The sequence below is a fragment of the Mercenaria mercenaria genome, chromosome 19 (assembly GCF_021730395.1).
Source record: "Mercenaria mercenaria strain notata chromosome 19, MADL_Memer_1, whole genome shotgun sequence".
Taxonomy (NCBI): Eukaryota; Metazoa; Mollusca; class Bivalvia; order Venerida; family Veneridae; genus Mercenaria; species Mercenaria mercenaria.
Window position 1 is genome coordinate 16,039,293 of NC_069379.1, and position 13,370 is coordinate 16,052,662.

The 13,370-nt window shown below is 35.9% G+C and overlaps 1 protein-coding gene across 1 annotated transcript; it reads left to right on the forward strand.

Annotated features, from left to right (window-relative positions):
• The first annotated feature begins 471 nt into the window (after window positions 1-471).
• Window positions 472-13,370, forward strand: LOC123542376 (uncharacterized). Its single transcript, XM_045328199.2, has 3 exons — window positions 472-898; window positions 5,192-5,389; window positions 12,029-13,370. Exons 1-3 carry the CDS (start codon window positions 487-489, stop codon window positions 12,625-12,627), a joined length of 1,209 nt encoding a protein of 402 aa, XP_045184134.2. The 5' UTR covers window positions 472-486; the 3' UTR covers window positions 12,628-13,370.

The following is a 13,370-nucleotide window of genomic DNA, read 5'->3' on the forward strand; positions in this document are numbered from 1 at the left end:
TTATGTTTTACAAAATAGTGAACGGTTTGGATGCTGTAACCACTTGTACCACTTCCTCCTTCAGTCCACCACCCCGTCTAACAAGACTCCCACACTCTGTAATAACTATAAGTACTCTTTTCTTCCAGCCACCATAGTGCTTTGGAATTCCCTTCCAGCTCAACTTGTGCAAGCCCCCACCCGGGCCTAAACCAGTTTAAGCAGGGTGTTACTAAACTTGCACACAATTGATGCTTAACATAATAGACCTGTTTTTAAACTGCTTTTATCTGTTTACAAATCCTTCTTTTTTTAACACTATCAACTGCATTTCATGCTTGCAATACACATCGTGTATTACTTTTATCTCTTGTACAGGCGCGCAGCGTCACGTAATACTCGAGTGATGCAGTATATATATTGATAGATAGAAAATCCTTTACGGTACAAGTACGTGTACAGTACAGGAAATAGTCCTGAACAACTGCAAATCACAACAACAACAACATGGCTGACGATGTTGGAAATTTTCAAAAAACAGAAAGCAAGTCTAAAAGACAGAAAACAGAAGAGAAAGACATATTTTCAAACTTTGCCAACAAAGAAAAAGAATGCAGAAATTTAATAAGGGTCGTAACAGATTTAATTAGTGGTAGTGGAATAGAACCGCTGATAGTCTGCCCACTGAAAATCACAGGGGCAAATGCCAATTTGACCAGGTCATTTAGAAGTGCTGTCTGTCTCACAGAGTATTACATGAAAATCAACGACCCAACAAAGCCATTTACTATCAATATTGGCTCTTTGTTTGAGTCAGGATGTGCAGTTTTGATGGAGTTCTTTGAAAACAAAAGGGTCCCAAAACATGAAGAATCCAGAAGAGCTTTGAAGAGGCTGATAGAATTTTTAACCATAAATGGCAAGTGTTTATATGTCCCCAGTTAGACCCAAGTGCCTTATTATGTTAATTATGGATTCTATGTGTGCATACACTAATGTAAAAATCAACACTCCAGGGTTGTCGCGATATTGCGGCCTTGACAGAACCTTGCACTCAGCTTGATAGTGGCCCACAACTGATGTTGCCATTTATGTACCAGCTGGTGCATTTATATACCGGTCTTTTATTTACCACTTTGACACATAATTATATATTCTATAGTAACTGTATCTCATAGATAGGGGTGGGTATTGCCATGAAAATTGGTATTGCGATATATTGCAATATTGTATGTGGATATTGCAATATACTGCGATATATTGTACCAGTTATTTAATGAATAAAAACATGACGAATCATACTGTTTTCAAATTTATTCAATTAAAAATGAGTAAAATGACTAGTATCAACAACACGAGTGTTTGCTCGACCTTATCAATAAATAAAAATACCAGTAAACAAAAAAATAAAAGTTTTGACTAGATTATTATTTGTCATACACAAATACTATTACTGTTGATTACTTAACCGGATATTCAAAAGCGAAAGTAGACTGCGTCAAAATATTATTTAGTTTATTTTGTGGCACTACATTCGGTTTACGGATACAATCATATAACACAGGTTGCTTAATTCACCGATTATAAACGAGGAAAGTGGTATCGCTGTTCTATGAATAATAAATTCTAGTTGATAGAAAAATTACTAATGAGTCGCTGACAAATACGAAATTATATTTATCTAAATTTTCTTATTAGTTTTATTATGTGGAATTGGGTCCTTAAAATAGCTGTAAACCAGTCTGCTACCTGCACCGGAAATGAAGGGACAAAAATGAAAACAAAGTTGAATCGTGCTGGCAAGAAAAGGATGGTTTTTGGTGAATCTTCTTGGTTTACGTTAGTGTTACTTAATGTTTTAAAATAACCAGTATTCGAAAATCATATCACAATATTGTATCGTTGGAAAAAACATCGCAATAACCGGTCTACCGCGGTATATCGCCCACCCCTACTCATAGAGTAGCACTGTGAATACACTCAACAACATTCCTAATCGGTCAGTTTATATTTGTATTACTATTTTGTCAATAATGCAGGTATTTGCACGAAATTTCACATGCCCACATTTGAATAGGTACTGCAGGTAATTATCAATTTATTTTTGGTGACTCTTGGCCAAAGTAACCGCATTAGGCGTTTTGCCTAATATTGGATATTTTGCACGTGCAGTGCATGTGCACCAACATGCTCGTATTCGTTTACAATTTTGGCATTACTGGCGAAAGTCCAACTAGAAAAACACATATTACGGTGAAATTGACACAAGAGCAATGGGATCGAGCTGTCGGAATGTTGCCAGCTGGGACACATTTACGGCAAGTGTGTTATTGTTTTAACAATTTCAATAGAATTTTGATGTTATTTGTTTGTAAAGTTCTGTTACTTTGATGGTTATTTCCATTTGTAACCTTATTTCCATTTACAAGAACCTTCACTCGTTGGTTATCTACCATCCGCGCTCTTTTTTTTTTAAAATTTAACCAAAGTACAATTTATTGAAATGACCGATTTTGAATTTTGTTGTATAATTCCGACAGCTCGGGCGCGTTGCTCTTGTGTCAGTTTAACGATGATATGTGTTTTTAGCTCGACTATACGAAGAATAGTCTAGCTATTCTACTCACCCTGGCATCGGCGTCGGCGTCACACCTTGGTTAAGTTTTTGCATGCAAGTACATACAGCCATCAAATAAAGGCATATAGCTTTGAAACTTATTTTTTCTTTTTCTAGGTCAATTACCAACCTCTCTGGGTCAAGTCCCATAACTCTGACATGTATTTTGAGCAAATTATGCCCCCTTTTGGACTTAGAAAATTTTGGTTAAAGTTTTACATGCAAGTTACTATCTCCAAAACTAATGCAGATATTGATTTGAAACTTCACATGTGTCTTCGGGGTTATAAAACTAGTTGATAGCAGCAAGTCCCATAACTCTGACCTTCATTTTGGCCAAATTATGCCCCCTTTTGGACTTAGAAAATTCTGGTTAAAGTTTTGCGTGCAAGTACATACAGCTATTTCTAAAAGGCATATAGATTTGAAACTTATTTTTTCTTTTTCTAGATCAATTACCAATCTCACTGGGTCAAGTCCCATAACTCTGACATGTATTTTGAGCAAATTATGCCCCCTTTTAGACTTAGAAAATTTTGGTTAAAGTTTTACATGCAAGTTATCTCCAAAACTAATGCAGATATTGATTTGAAACTTCACATGTGTCTTCGGGGTTATAAAATTAGTTGATAGCAGCAAGTCCCATAACTCTGACCTTCATTTTGGCCAAATTATGCCCCCTTTTGGACTTTAAGCAAATTCTGGTTAAAGTTTTGTGTGCAAGTACATACAGCTATTACTAAAAGGCATATAGATTTGAAAATTATTTTTTCTTTTTCTAGATCAATTACTAACCTCACTGGATCAAGTCCCATAACTCTTACATGTATTTTGAGCAAATTATTCCCCTTTTTGGACTTAGAAAATCCTGGTTAAAGTTTTGCGTGCAAGTACATACAGCAATTACTAAAAGGCATATAGATTTGAAACTTATTTTTTCTTTTTCTAGATCAATTACCAACCTCACTGGGTCAAGTTCCATAACGCTGGCATGTATTTTGGGCAAATTATGCCCCCTTTTGGACTTTGAAAATTCTGGTTAAAGTTTTACATGCGAGTTTCTATCTCCAAAACTAATGCAGATATTGAATTGAAACTTCACATGTGCCTTCGGGGTTATAAAACTAGTTGATAGCAGCAAGTCCCATAACTGATATGCATTTTGGTCAAATTATGCCCCCTTTTGAACTTAAAACTCTTTTGATATTTAACCTTTTTGCGTAATATTTTCCTGCTTCTGGGACAATATTTCGAATAGTCGAGCTTGGCTGTCTTACGGACAGCTCTTGTTCTTGTAGAACTTTTGTCAGTAATGCCAAAAGTGTTCATTAACATGTGCATATTGGTGCACATGCCATGCACGTGCAAAATATGCTAAATTGGCCAAAACGCCTTAAGCAGTTACTTTGGCGGTAAGTCGGTCAAAAATAATTCAATAATTAGCAGCAGTACCTATTTAAATGTCGGTATGTGAAATTTCGTGTAAATACTTTCATTATTAACAAAATAGTAATACAATAAAAACTGACCGATTAGGAATTTTGTTGAGTGTAGGCAATAATTACTTGTGAAAACAAGCTCAAGTCCATAGAAATTGTTGATTCGAATATAACAATTGCATATACAGTTTATTTACAGACTGTTTAATGACCTGATTGACATGAGGTGATAAAATAATTTAAGAATGAAATTCTCGATTTCTTCGTTTTTGAAAATTTCTTCTAAATTTAACATCATTCATTTGTTCTGATTGGCTCTTGGTCTCGGGTCTCGTGTGATTTTGCACAAGGTAACTTGATGAATAAGAACTGGAAAGTTAACAGTTCTCACAATTTTTGGACAAATCCATTGTATGAACTTTGGCCACAGATAAAATCAGGAGTCAATAGTCGGGCAAAAATGAAAATCAAAAGCACAGAGAGGTTGAAAGTATGATTTAAAACAAGTCAGAATGTTTCAAGGGTATTTCAGGCTTTGCACATGTCGCAAGGGCAATGTTTCGGGCAAGGCATTTTGTTATACTGTATTCTGTTGTACTGTAAACATGGTAAAATCATTTAATTTTGTGGGCATGAAATTTAGTGGTTTTTGTCAAAACGGCAATTTCGTGGAGATATGAATTCGTGGATTTCACCTTCTGAACATAAAATGAATGGGAATTTACTTGTTCGTTGGGATTAAATTTCGCGGATTGACTCAACTACGAAATTCATGAAAATTAGCCCCCCATGAATATTAATGATTTCACAGTATGTTCCCAAGCCTTGCAGATGCAGCTTCAGCCTTGTATAGAGGCAAAAGTGTTCATAGCTTATATTTTGTCGGAGTTTTAGTAATACACTGTATTATGTTTGCTGTTTATTACCTGTAGATCATTCTGTCCGAAATAAATAATTATTGGTAGTCACTTAAATAATCAGTGTAATTTTAAAACCTTCAAAATAGCAGAAAAATTGTATAATAAATTGTCAGTACTTAAGCATTATGCAAAGAATTTCAACCTACATTTCCATATATGGCCCCAAAACAGCACCTCTGCACACAAAAAAAGGCCATATCTATACATTTCTGATAGAAAAAAAAAATATTTTTCAGATTTTTCTGGTTTATTTGACTGGAATGAAAAAGAAAATGAAGCAGAATGGTGTGTTAGACTTGCGCAGCATTTATTTGCTCCGCTGTCTACGTCAGAAAGCTACATAGTTGACAACAGTTATGAAGAAAGTGGCCTGTCAACGTGCCCTTGCTCTTCAAAAGATGAATTCCGTGGGACATTTGGGGATACCAGCTTTGGTAAGTTGAAGTGTGTCTAATTAACTTCCTTTCTGCCACATTGACAAGTACTCATTATTTCATCATAATAGGAATGTTATCATTTATGTTTATGAAGTTTAATGATTTTTAGCTCACCTGAGCAATGCTCATGGTGAGGTATTGTGATCACGCTGTATCCGTCGTGCGTCCATCCGTCCGTCGTCAACAATTGTGTTTAAAAGACATCTCCTCCATAACCACTGAATGGATTTTGATGAAACTTAGCATGGATGTTCCTTGGATGATCCTCTACCAAAGTTATTCAAACGGTTCCATTTGGGCCGCCAGAGCTAAAAATAGAAAAATCTTCAAACGACATCTCCTAAACTGAAATAATTTAACACAATGGTCCTTATGTCACCCTCTACCAAGATTTTTCAAATTACATGTACTTTGTTCGTCAAAAAACATGGCCGTCAGAGGGCGTGGTCACTTTTCCCTATTATGTATATAGTGGAAACTTTAAAATTCTTCTTGTGTGAAACTGCTAGACTGATTTTAAAATAATTTTACACAAATGGTTCCTGTGTGACCCTCTACCAAGATTGTTCAAATTATTCTGATTCGTCAAAAAACATGGCTGCCAGGGGCGTGGTCACTTTTCCCTTTATGTCTAATTAGTAGAAAATTTTCTTGTATAAAACTGTTAGCCTGATTTTAAAATAATTTCACACAAATTGTCCTTGTGTGACCTTCTACAAATACTGTTCAAAATTTTTCAGATTCGTCAAAAAACATTGCTGCTAGAGGGTGTGGTCACAAACTACTGAATGTATTTTGATGAAACTTTACACAAATGATCTCTTGGTAGCCCTCTTTCAAAGTTGTTAAATGGTTCCGGTTCATTGAACATACAGACTTTAAAAATCCTTTTCTCTAGAGCTTTGATATTTGGCATGTGATATAAGTGTTTGACTTTTGTCTTTCTATCATAATTGTTCAAATTATTGCCCTAAGGTCAATAAAATGGCCATCCCAGTGTCTGACATGTACTTACTATAGGCTTATATATAAGAAACTTTGAAAATCTTATTCTCTGAATCTATAATAGCTAGAGCCTTGATATTTGGCGTGTGATATCAGTTTTGTAATGTCTGCCGTAATTATTCAAATTATTGCCCTAGGTTCAAAAATGTGTGTGACATATATATAATATAGGCTAACATAGAAGAAACCTAACTCTGTACTTATACAAACACACTTGAAGACTTGTACACAGGTGAGCGCTTTAAGGTCAATGACCCTCTTGTTTTTATTTAAGAAATAATTTATAGCAAAACAGTGCTTTATCATTATTTATACACGTTGGGGGGTTATACGTTGGGCGTAATAATTTCACGAGGGTGCAGCCCGAGTGAAATTATTTTGGACGACGTATAACCGCCCGAGTGTATAAATAGTGATAAAGCACTGTTTTGCTATAAATTATTTTGATTCTAATATGTTCTTTATTGTAAAATTTATATCAGATATGATGGAACTGTTTCTTCGCGCAAGCATGACGCTAATAGTAGGTATGTGTTAAAACACGCCAGGACCGGAAGCGGCAAAACGTCTTGCGGCAGAATTCAGTTCGAGCGAAAATTATTGCGAACTATGCAGCAATGCGAATAACTAATTCAGTATACATGTATAAATTAATCAAATCATTTGTGCAATGTGACATTTCGTTTAAAGCATTTTATTAAGTAAAATAAATCATGAAATTTGAAAGAGCTATTTCTTGATGCGTACATGGCGCTAAATATCACGTTGACGTGACATCATCATAACAATGTTGTGATGATTAAAGCATTGTAATAGCCATATTAGAATGTTCAATATGATGTACTCATAACAGTTTTCACAGAGTTATCACAGGTAGCATAATATTGCAAAATTTGAATAGCTTGCATTACTGCAATAACTCCAGTCTTACAAGTGTTGAGTTATTATATGGGTTTTATTATGTCGCCCCCATAGGTGGTGGAGACATTTTGCCTTTGCCATCTGGCCCTCTGTCCGCATTAAGCTTGTCAGGCAGGTCAAACTGCTGGCCGGTTTTCGACAAAACTTCACAGGAGTGATCAGTACCGAGCCTAGTTGTGCATATCACTGGCACTTTCCACTTCGCTGCACAAAATGGCCACAAGATCTAAAAATAGAAAAATCTTGTCCGGCTTTCACAGGTGCAACTGCTGGCCAGATTTCAACAGAACTGCACAGGAGTGATCAGTACCAAGTCAAGTTGTGCATATTGCTGACACGTTTCGCTTCGCTGCAAAAAATTGCCGCCAGAGCTAAAGGTATACATAGGGGGGAGACATGTTTTTGTGACAAAAACACTTTCTAGTTCAAACTGCATACAAGAATGGAGGATATCAAGGGAAATGTTGTGTACAAGACTCTAACAGACTCATAACTCTACCAGGCTTGATTTTTGATTTTTCGGTTAAGCTAAAGGTATTATTACAATTACAGTGCCATTTTTTCAGCTATTTTTCTGATTTTCTGATTATTATTATGTCTCTCATCACACAGTGGTGTGGAAGACATATTGATTTCTCCTGTCCATGTGTGTTGTGTGTCTGTCACAAGTCTTGTCCGTGCTCTAAATTGAATAGTTCTCATCTATCTTCACCAAACTTGAACAAAATGTGTTTGACAATAAGTCCTCGGCCAGTTTGATAACTACCCAAATCGGCCCAGGCACTTCAGAGTTATGGTCCATGAATAACCGAAAATAGCTCTGTACACAATTTTCCGCACTCTAAGTCAAATATTTCTCATCCAATCCTCACCAAACTTGAACAAAATGTAGTCCTCAACCAAGTTAGATAACTAGCCATATTGGCCCAGGCACTTCAGAATTATTTCCCTGGAATTATAAAAATTGCTCTGTACACACTTGTTCACACTACGAGGTATTGTCATCACTTGACCTTAGAAAATTTGAGTTTCTTGGTTAAATTTTTTGTTTAGGTTCATCTTTTCTCAGAAACTAAAAGCTAAAGCTTTGAAACTTTGTACACTTGTTTATCATCATTAGCTGACTTTGTATGCCAAGAACCATAACTCTGATATGCATTTTGTCAAAATCAAGGCCTTTTCAGGTGAGTTTTTGTGATCGCTCAATGTCCGGCGTCTGTCTGTCGTCTGTCAACATTCAGCTTGTGTATGCGATAGAGGCTGTATTTTTCAACTTATCATCATGAAATTTGATCAAGATGATTACCTTGATGAAATCTAGGCCGAGTTTGAAAATAGGTTATCTTGGTTCAAAAACTAGGTCACTAGGTCAAATGAAAGAAAAAACCTTGTGTATGCGATGGAGGCTGTATCTTTCAATTTATCTTCATGAATTATGGTCAGAATGATTGCCTTGATGAAATCTACGCCAAGTTGGAAAATGGGTTATCTGGGGTCAAAAACTAGGTCACTAGGTTAAATCAAAGAAAAACCTTTTGTATAAGATAGAGGCTGTATTTTTCAATTAGTCTTCATGAATTTTAGTCACAATGATTGTCTAGATGAAATCTAGGTCAAGTTCGAATATGGGTCATTTTGGGTCAAAAATTAGGTCACTAGGTCAAATCAAAGAAAAACTTTGTGTATGCGATAGAGGCTGTCTTTTTCAATTGATCTTAATGAAATTTAGTCAGAATGATTTCATTGATGAAATCTAGGTCAAGATTGAATATGGGTCATCTAGGGTCAAAAAGTAGGTCATTAGGTCAAATGAAAGAAAAACATTATGTATGCGATAGAGGCTATATTTTTCAATTGATCTTCATGAAATTATGTCAGAATGATTGCCTTGATAAAATCTAGGTCAAGTTTGAATATGGGTCATTTTGGACAAAAGTAGGTCACTAGGTTAAATCAAAGAAAAACCTTGTGTATGCGATAGAGGCTGTTGTTTTTCAATTGATCTTCTTGAAATTTGGTCAGAATGATTGCCTTGATGAAATCTAGGTAAGGTTCGAATATGGTTTATCTGGGGTCAAAAAGTAGGTCACTAGGTCAAATCAAAGGAAAACCTTGTGTATGCGATAGAGGCTGTTTTTTTTTCAAAATAATAGCCTTGATGGAATCTAGGTCATGTTCGAATATGGGTCATCTTGGTTTAAAAACTAGGTCACTTGGTCAAATCAAGGCAAAACCTTGTGTATGCAATAGGGGCTGCCTTTTACACTGGATTTTCATGAAATTTGGTCAGAATGATAGCCTTGATGACATCTAGGTCAAGTTCGAATATGAGTCATCTGGGGTCAAAAACTAGGTAATCAAAGAAAATATTTGTTTATACTCAAGGTTTTTGCTCCAATTTTAATGATAATTGGTCAGAATATTTTATTCATGAAATCACTAGGTCAAACATGTTTACACTGTTATGGTGTGTTTCTCAGGTGAGCGACCTAGGGCAATCTTGGCCCTCTTGTTCAATTAGTCTTCATGAAACTTTGTACACTTGTTTATCATCATTAGCTGACTTTGTATGCCAAGAACCATAACTCTGATATGCATTTTGTCAAAATCAAGGCCTTTTCAGGTGAGTTTTTGTGATCGCTCAATGTCCGGCGTCTATCTGTCGTCTGTCAACATTCAGCTTGTGTATGCGATAGAGGCTGTATTTTTTAACTGATCTTTATGAATTTTGGTCAGAATGATTACCTTGATGAAATCTAGGCTGAGTTCGAAAATGGGTCATCTGGGGTCAAAAACCAGGTCAATAGGTCAAATCAAAGAAAAACCTTGTGTATGCGATAGAGGCTGTATTTTTCAATTAATCTTCATGAATTTCGGTTAGAATGATTGCCTAGATGAAATCTAGGTCAAGTTTGAAAATGGGTCATCTGGGGTAAAAAATTAGGTCACTAGGTCAAATCAAAGAAAAACCTTGTGTATGCGATAGAGGCTGTATTTTTTGATCGATCTTCATGAAATTGGGTCAGAATGATTTCATTGATGAAATCTAGGTCAAGTTTGAATATGGGTCATCTGGGGTCAAAAAGTAGGTCATTAGGTCAAATCAAACAAAAAAAATTGTATGCGATAGAGGCTATATTTTTCAACTGATCTTCATGAAATTAAGTCAGGAAGATTGTCTTGATGAAATCTAGGTCAAGTTCGAATATGGGTCATCTGGGGTCAAAAAGTAGGTCACTAGGTTAAATCAAAGAAAAACCTCGTGTATGTGATAGAGGCTGTATTTTTCAACTGATCTTCATGAAATTTTGTCAGAATGATAGCCTTGATGAAATCTAGGTCAAATTCGAATATTTTTCATCTGGGTTCAAAAACTAGGTCACTAGGTCAAATCAAGGCAAAACCTTATGTATGCAATAGGGGATGCATTTTACACTGGATTTTCATGAAATTTAGTCAGAATGATTGCCTTGATGAAATCTAGGTCAGGTTCGAATATGGGTTGTCTAGGGTCAAAAACTAGGTCACTAGGTCAAATCAAAGAAAAACCTTGTGTATGCGATAGAGGCTGTATTTTTCAATTGATCTTCATGAAATTTGGTCAGAATGATAGCCTTGATGAAATCTAGGTCAAGTTCGAATATGGATCATCTTGGGTCAAAAACTAGGTCACTAGGTCAAATCAAAGAAAATACTTGTTTATACTCAAGGTTTTTGCTCCAATTTTAATGATAATTGGTCAGAATATTTTTTTCCGTGAAATCACTAGGTCAAACATGTTTACACTGTTATGGTGTGTTATGATGTGTTTTTCAGGTGAGCGACCTAGGGCCATCTTGGCCCTCTTGTTCTACTTAGAAATTCTGAACTATAACTCTTTTCTTTTATACTGTCCAGCACTTGCAGACGAGTGATGGCACTCGTAGGTGGTGGTCTTGTTCAATTTTGCCATTTAATGTTTCCGTTGACTCATAGAGTAAAGCCCTGGGTCACTGCTATGTACACTTCATGGAATATGACAGTGACACTCCTTGTAAACAGGTTTTAGCTTATCTGATTTTTTTGGGGGAAAAAAGTGAGTTATTGGTCGGCGTTGGCTTTGCCTGGTTAAGTTTTATGTTTAGGTCAACTTTTCTCCTAAACTATCAAAGCTATTGCTTTAAGACTTGCAACCTTGTTCACCATCAAAAGCTGACTCTGTACAGCAAGAAACATAACTCCATCCTGCTTTTTGCAAGAATTATGGTCCCTTTTGGACTTAGAAAATATCAGATTCTTGGTTAAGTTTTATGTTTAGGTCAATTTTTCTCCTAAACTATCAAAGCTATTGCTTTGAAACTTGCAACACTTGTTTACCATCAGAAGCTGACTCTTTACAACAAGAAACATAACTCCATCCTGCTTTTTGCAAGAATTTTGGCCCCTTTTGGACTTAGAAAATATCACATTTCTTGGTTAAGTTTTATGTTTTGGTCAACTTTTCCCCTTAAAGGCCAAAGCTATTGCTTTAAAACTTGGAGCTGTTGTTCGCCATTAAAAGCTGACCCTGTACAACAAGTACCATAACTCTACATTGCTTTTTGCAAGAATTATGGCCCTTTTTGGACTTAGAAAATCATGGTAGGACAATATACAGAGACTAAAAAATCAGATGAATGTCTGCATCTGCAAGGCGGTGCTCTTGTTCAATTTTGCTATTTTGTGTTTCAGGTTGTAGAAACCTGTGGCATGGGAAGGTTGATATCCTGTTTGAAGCAGTTCCTGTAGTTGTAAGCCATTGCGCTGATTCATCAGACAATGAGTCAGAAAGTTCCGAGGCGGAAGCATCCCCTGATCAACTTACAACATTAGAGATGAAATTTCATATGCGAGCGCAGGCTATTGTTTTCGGTTTTTATCAAAACAGACATCACTCTGGAAAACTTCTTGTACCAAGTATAGGAATTTCCAAAGAGAAAATTGTGTTCCGATTTTACGATAGTGTGAATGATGTACTGTTGGAAACACGTGCCCTGGACTTGTGTTCGTATGAAAAGAATCTGAGTTTACACGCTGTGGTGCTCATATGGTTGACACTGAATTACAGATACTTCCTTTCAGATACCCCGGAGAGTCTAGAGCCGTATACATCTCAGTTTCACAGAGTGTTTCAGTCGTATATTCCCACATATAGGAGCAATGTGATGGCTCCGTGTCATGCCATGCCATTGCCGACTGAAAAAAGGCTTCCAAAAGTGCCAGGTGAAGATATAATTGATGTAGAAGCAGTAAAACAAGCGATAACATTTAAATCCATCTACGATTTATAATTCTGATGCGACAAGTTGTGTTATTCTTAATGCAATTAGTATTGGTTGTTACAGCACATTGACCTAGATTAACCTCTCACAGATGTGGGTTCGAGCTGCACTATAAAAGACTTTGGTGTCTGCATGATTTAAAGTGAAAAAGGGTGTGTTAATTCATGTAAATACTCTGTGTGTGTTACAGTAATAGGCAGGGTCCCAAATTTGGATGACTTTAGGTCAGCTAGGAAGAGATCAACATGTAAATCATAAATGCCCGGCAAATGTACTAACTCATTTCAATTGAGTTTTTCTAAACTAATACCCACAATTTGGTAAATCGGAATTATGTGCACCAGTCACATTGTCTCAATATTTCATATCACATATTTTATGCTTTCATCTACATTACATGGGTTAGTATATATTCTCATTCATGACCATGTTCTTATAGTATACCTAGTGTAAGGGTCATTGATGTTGGCATAGGAAGTAGAACAGAACAGAACAGATAATTTATTTAGATTTAAGCATTACAGCTTATCATCTGTCTCCATAACATATTAAACAAATGACATGCAAAAAGATAATGAATGGCAAGTACAAATATATATACATATACATGAGAGTGTAAACAAAGTGTTGTGTCATTTATACAGGAACATTTATACTCCTATCCCTAAGTTGAAATGCCTTAATGATATAATTTGATAGTCGATGTAACAATACTTTATAGAGATCAATAAAATTGCACAGGTCTTTACTAA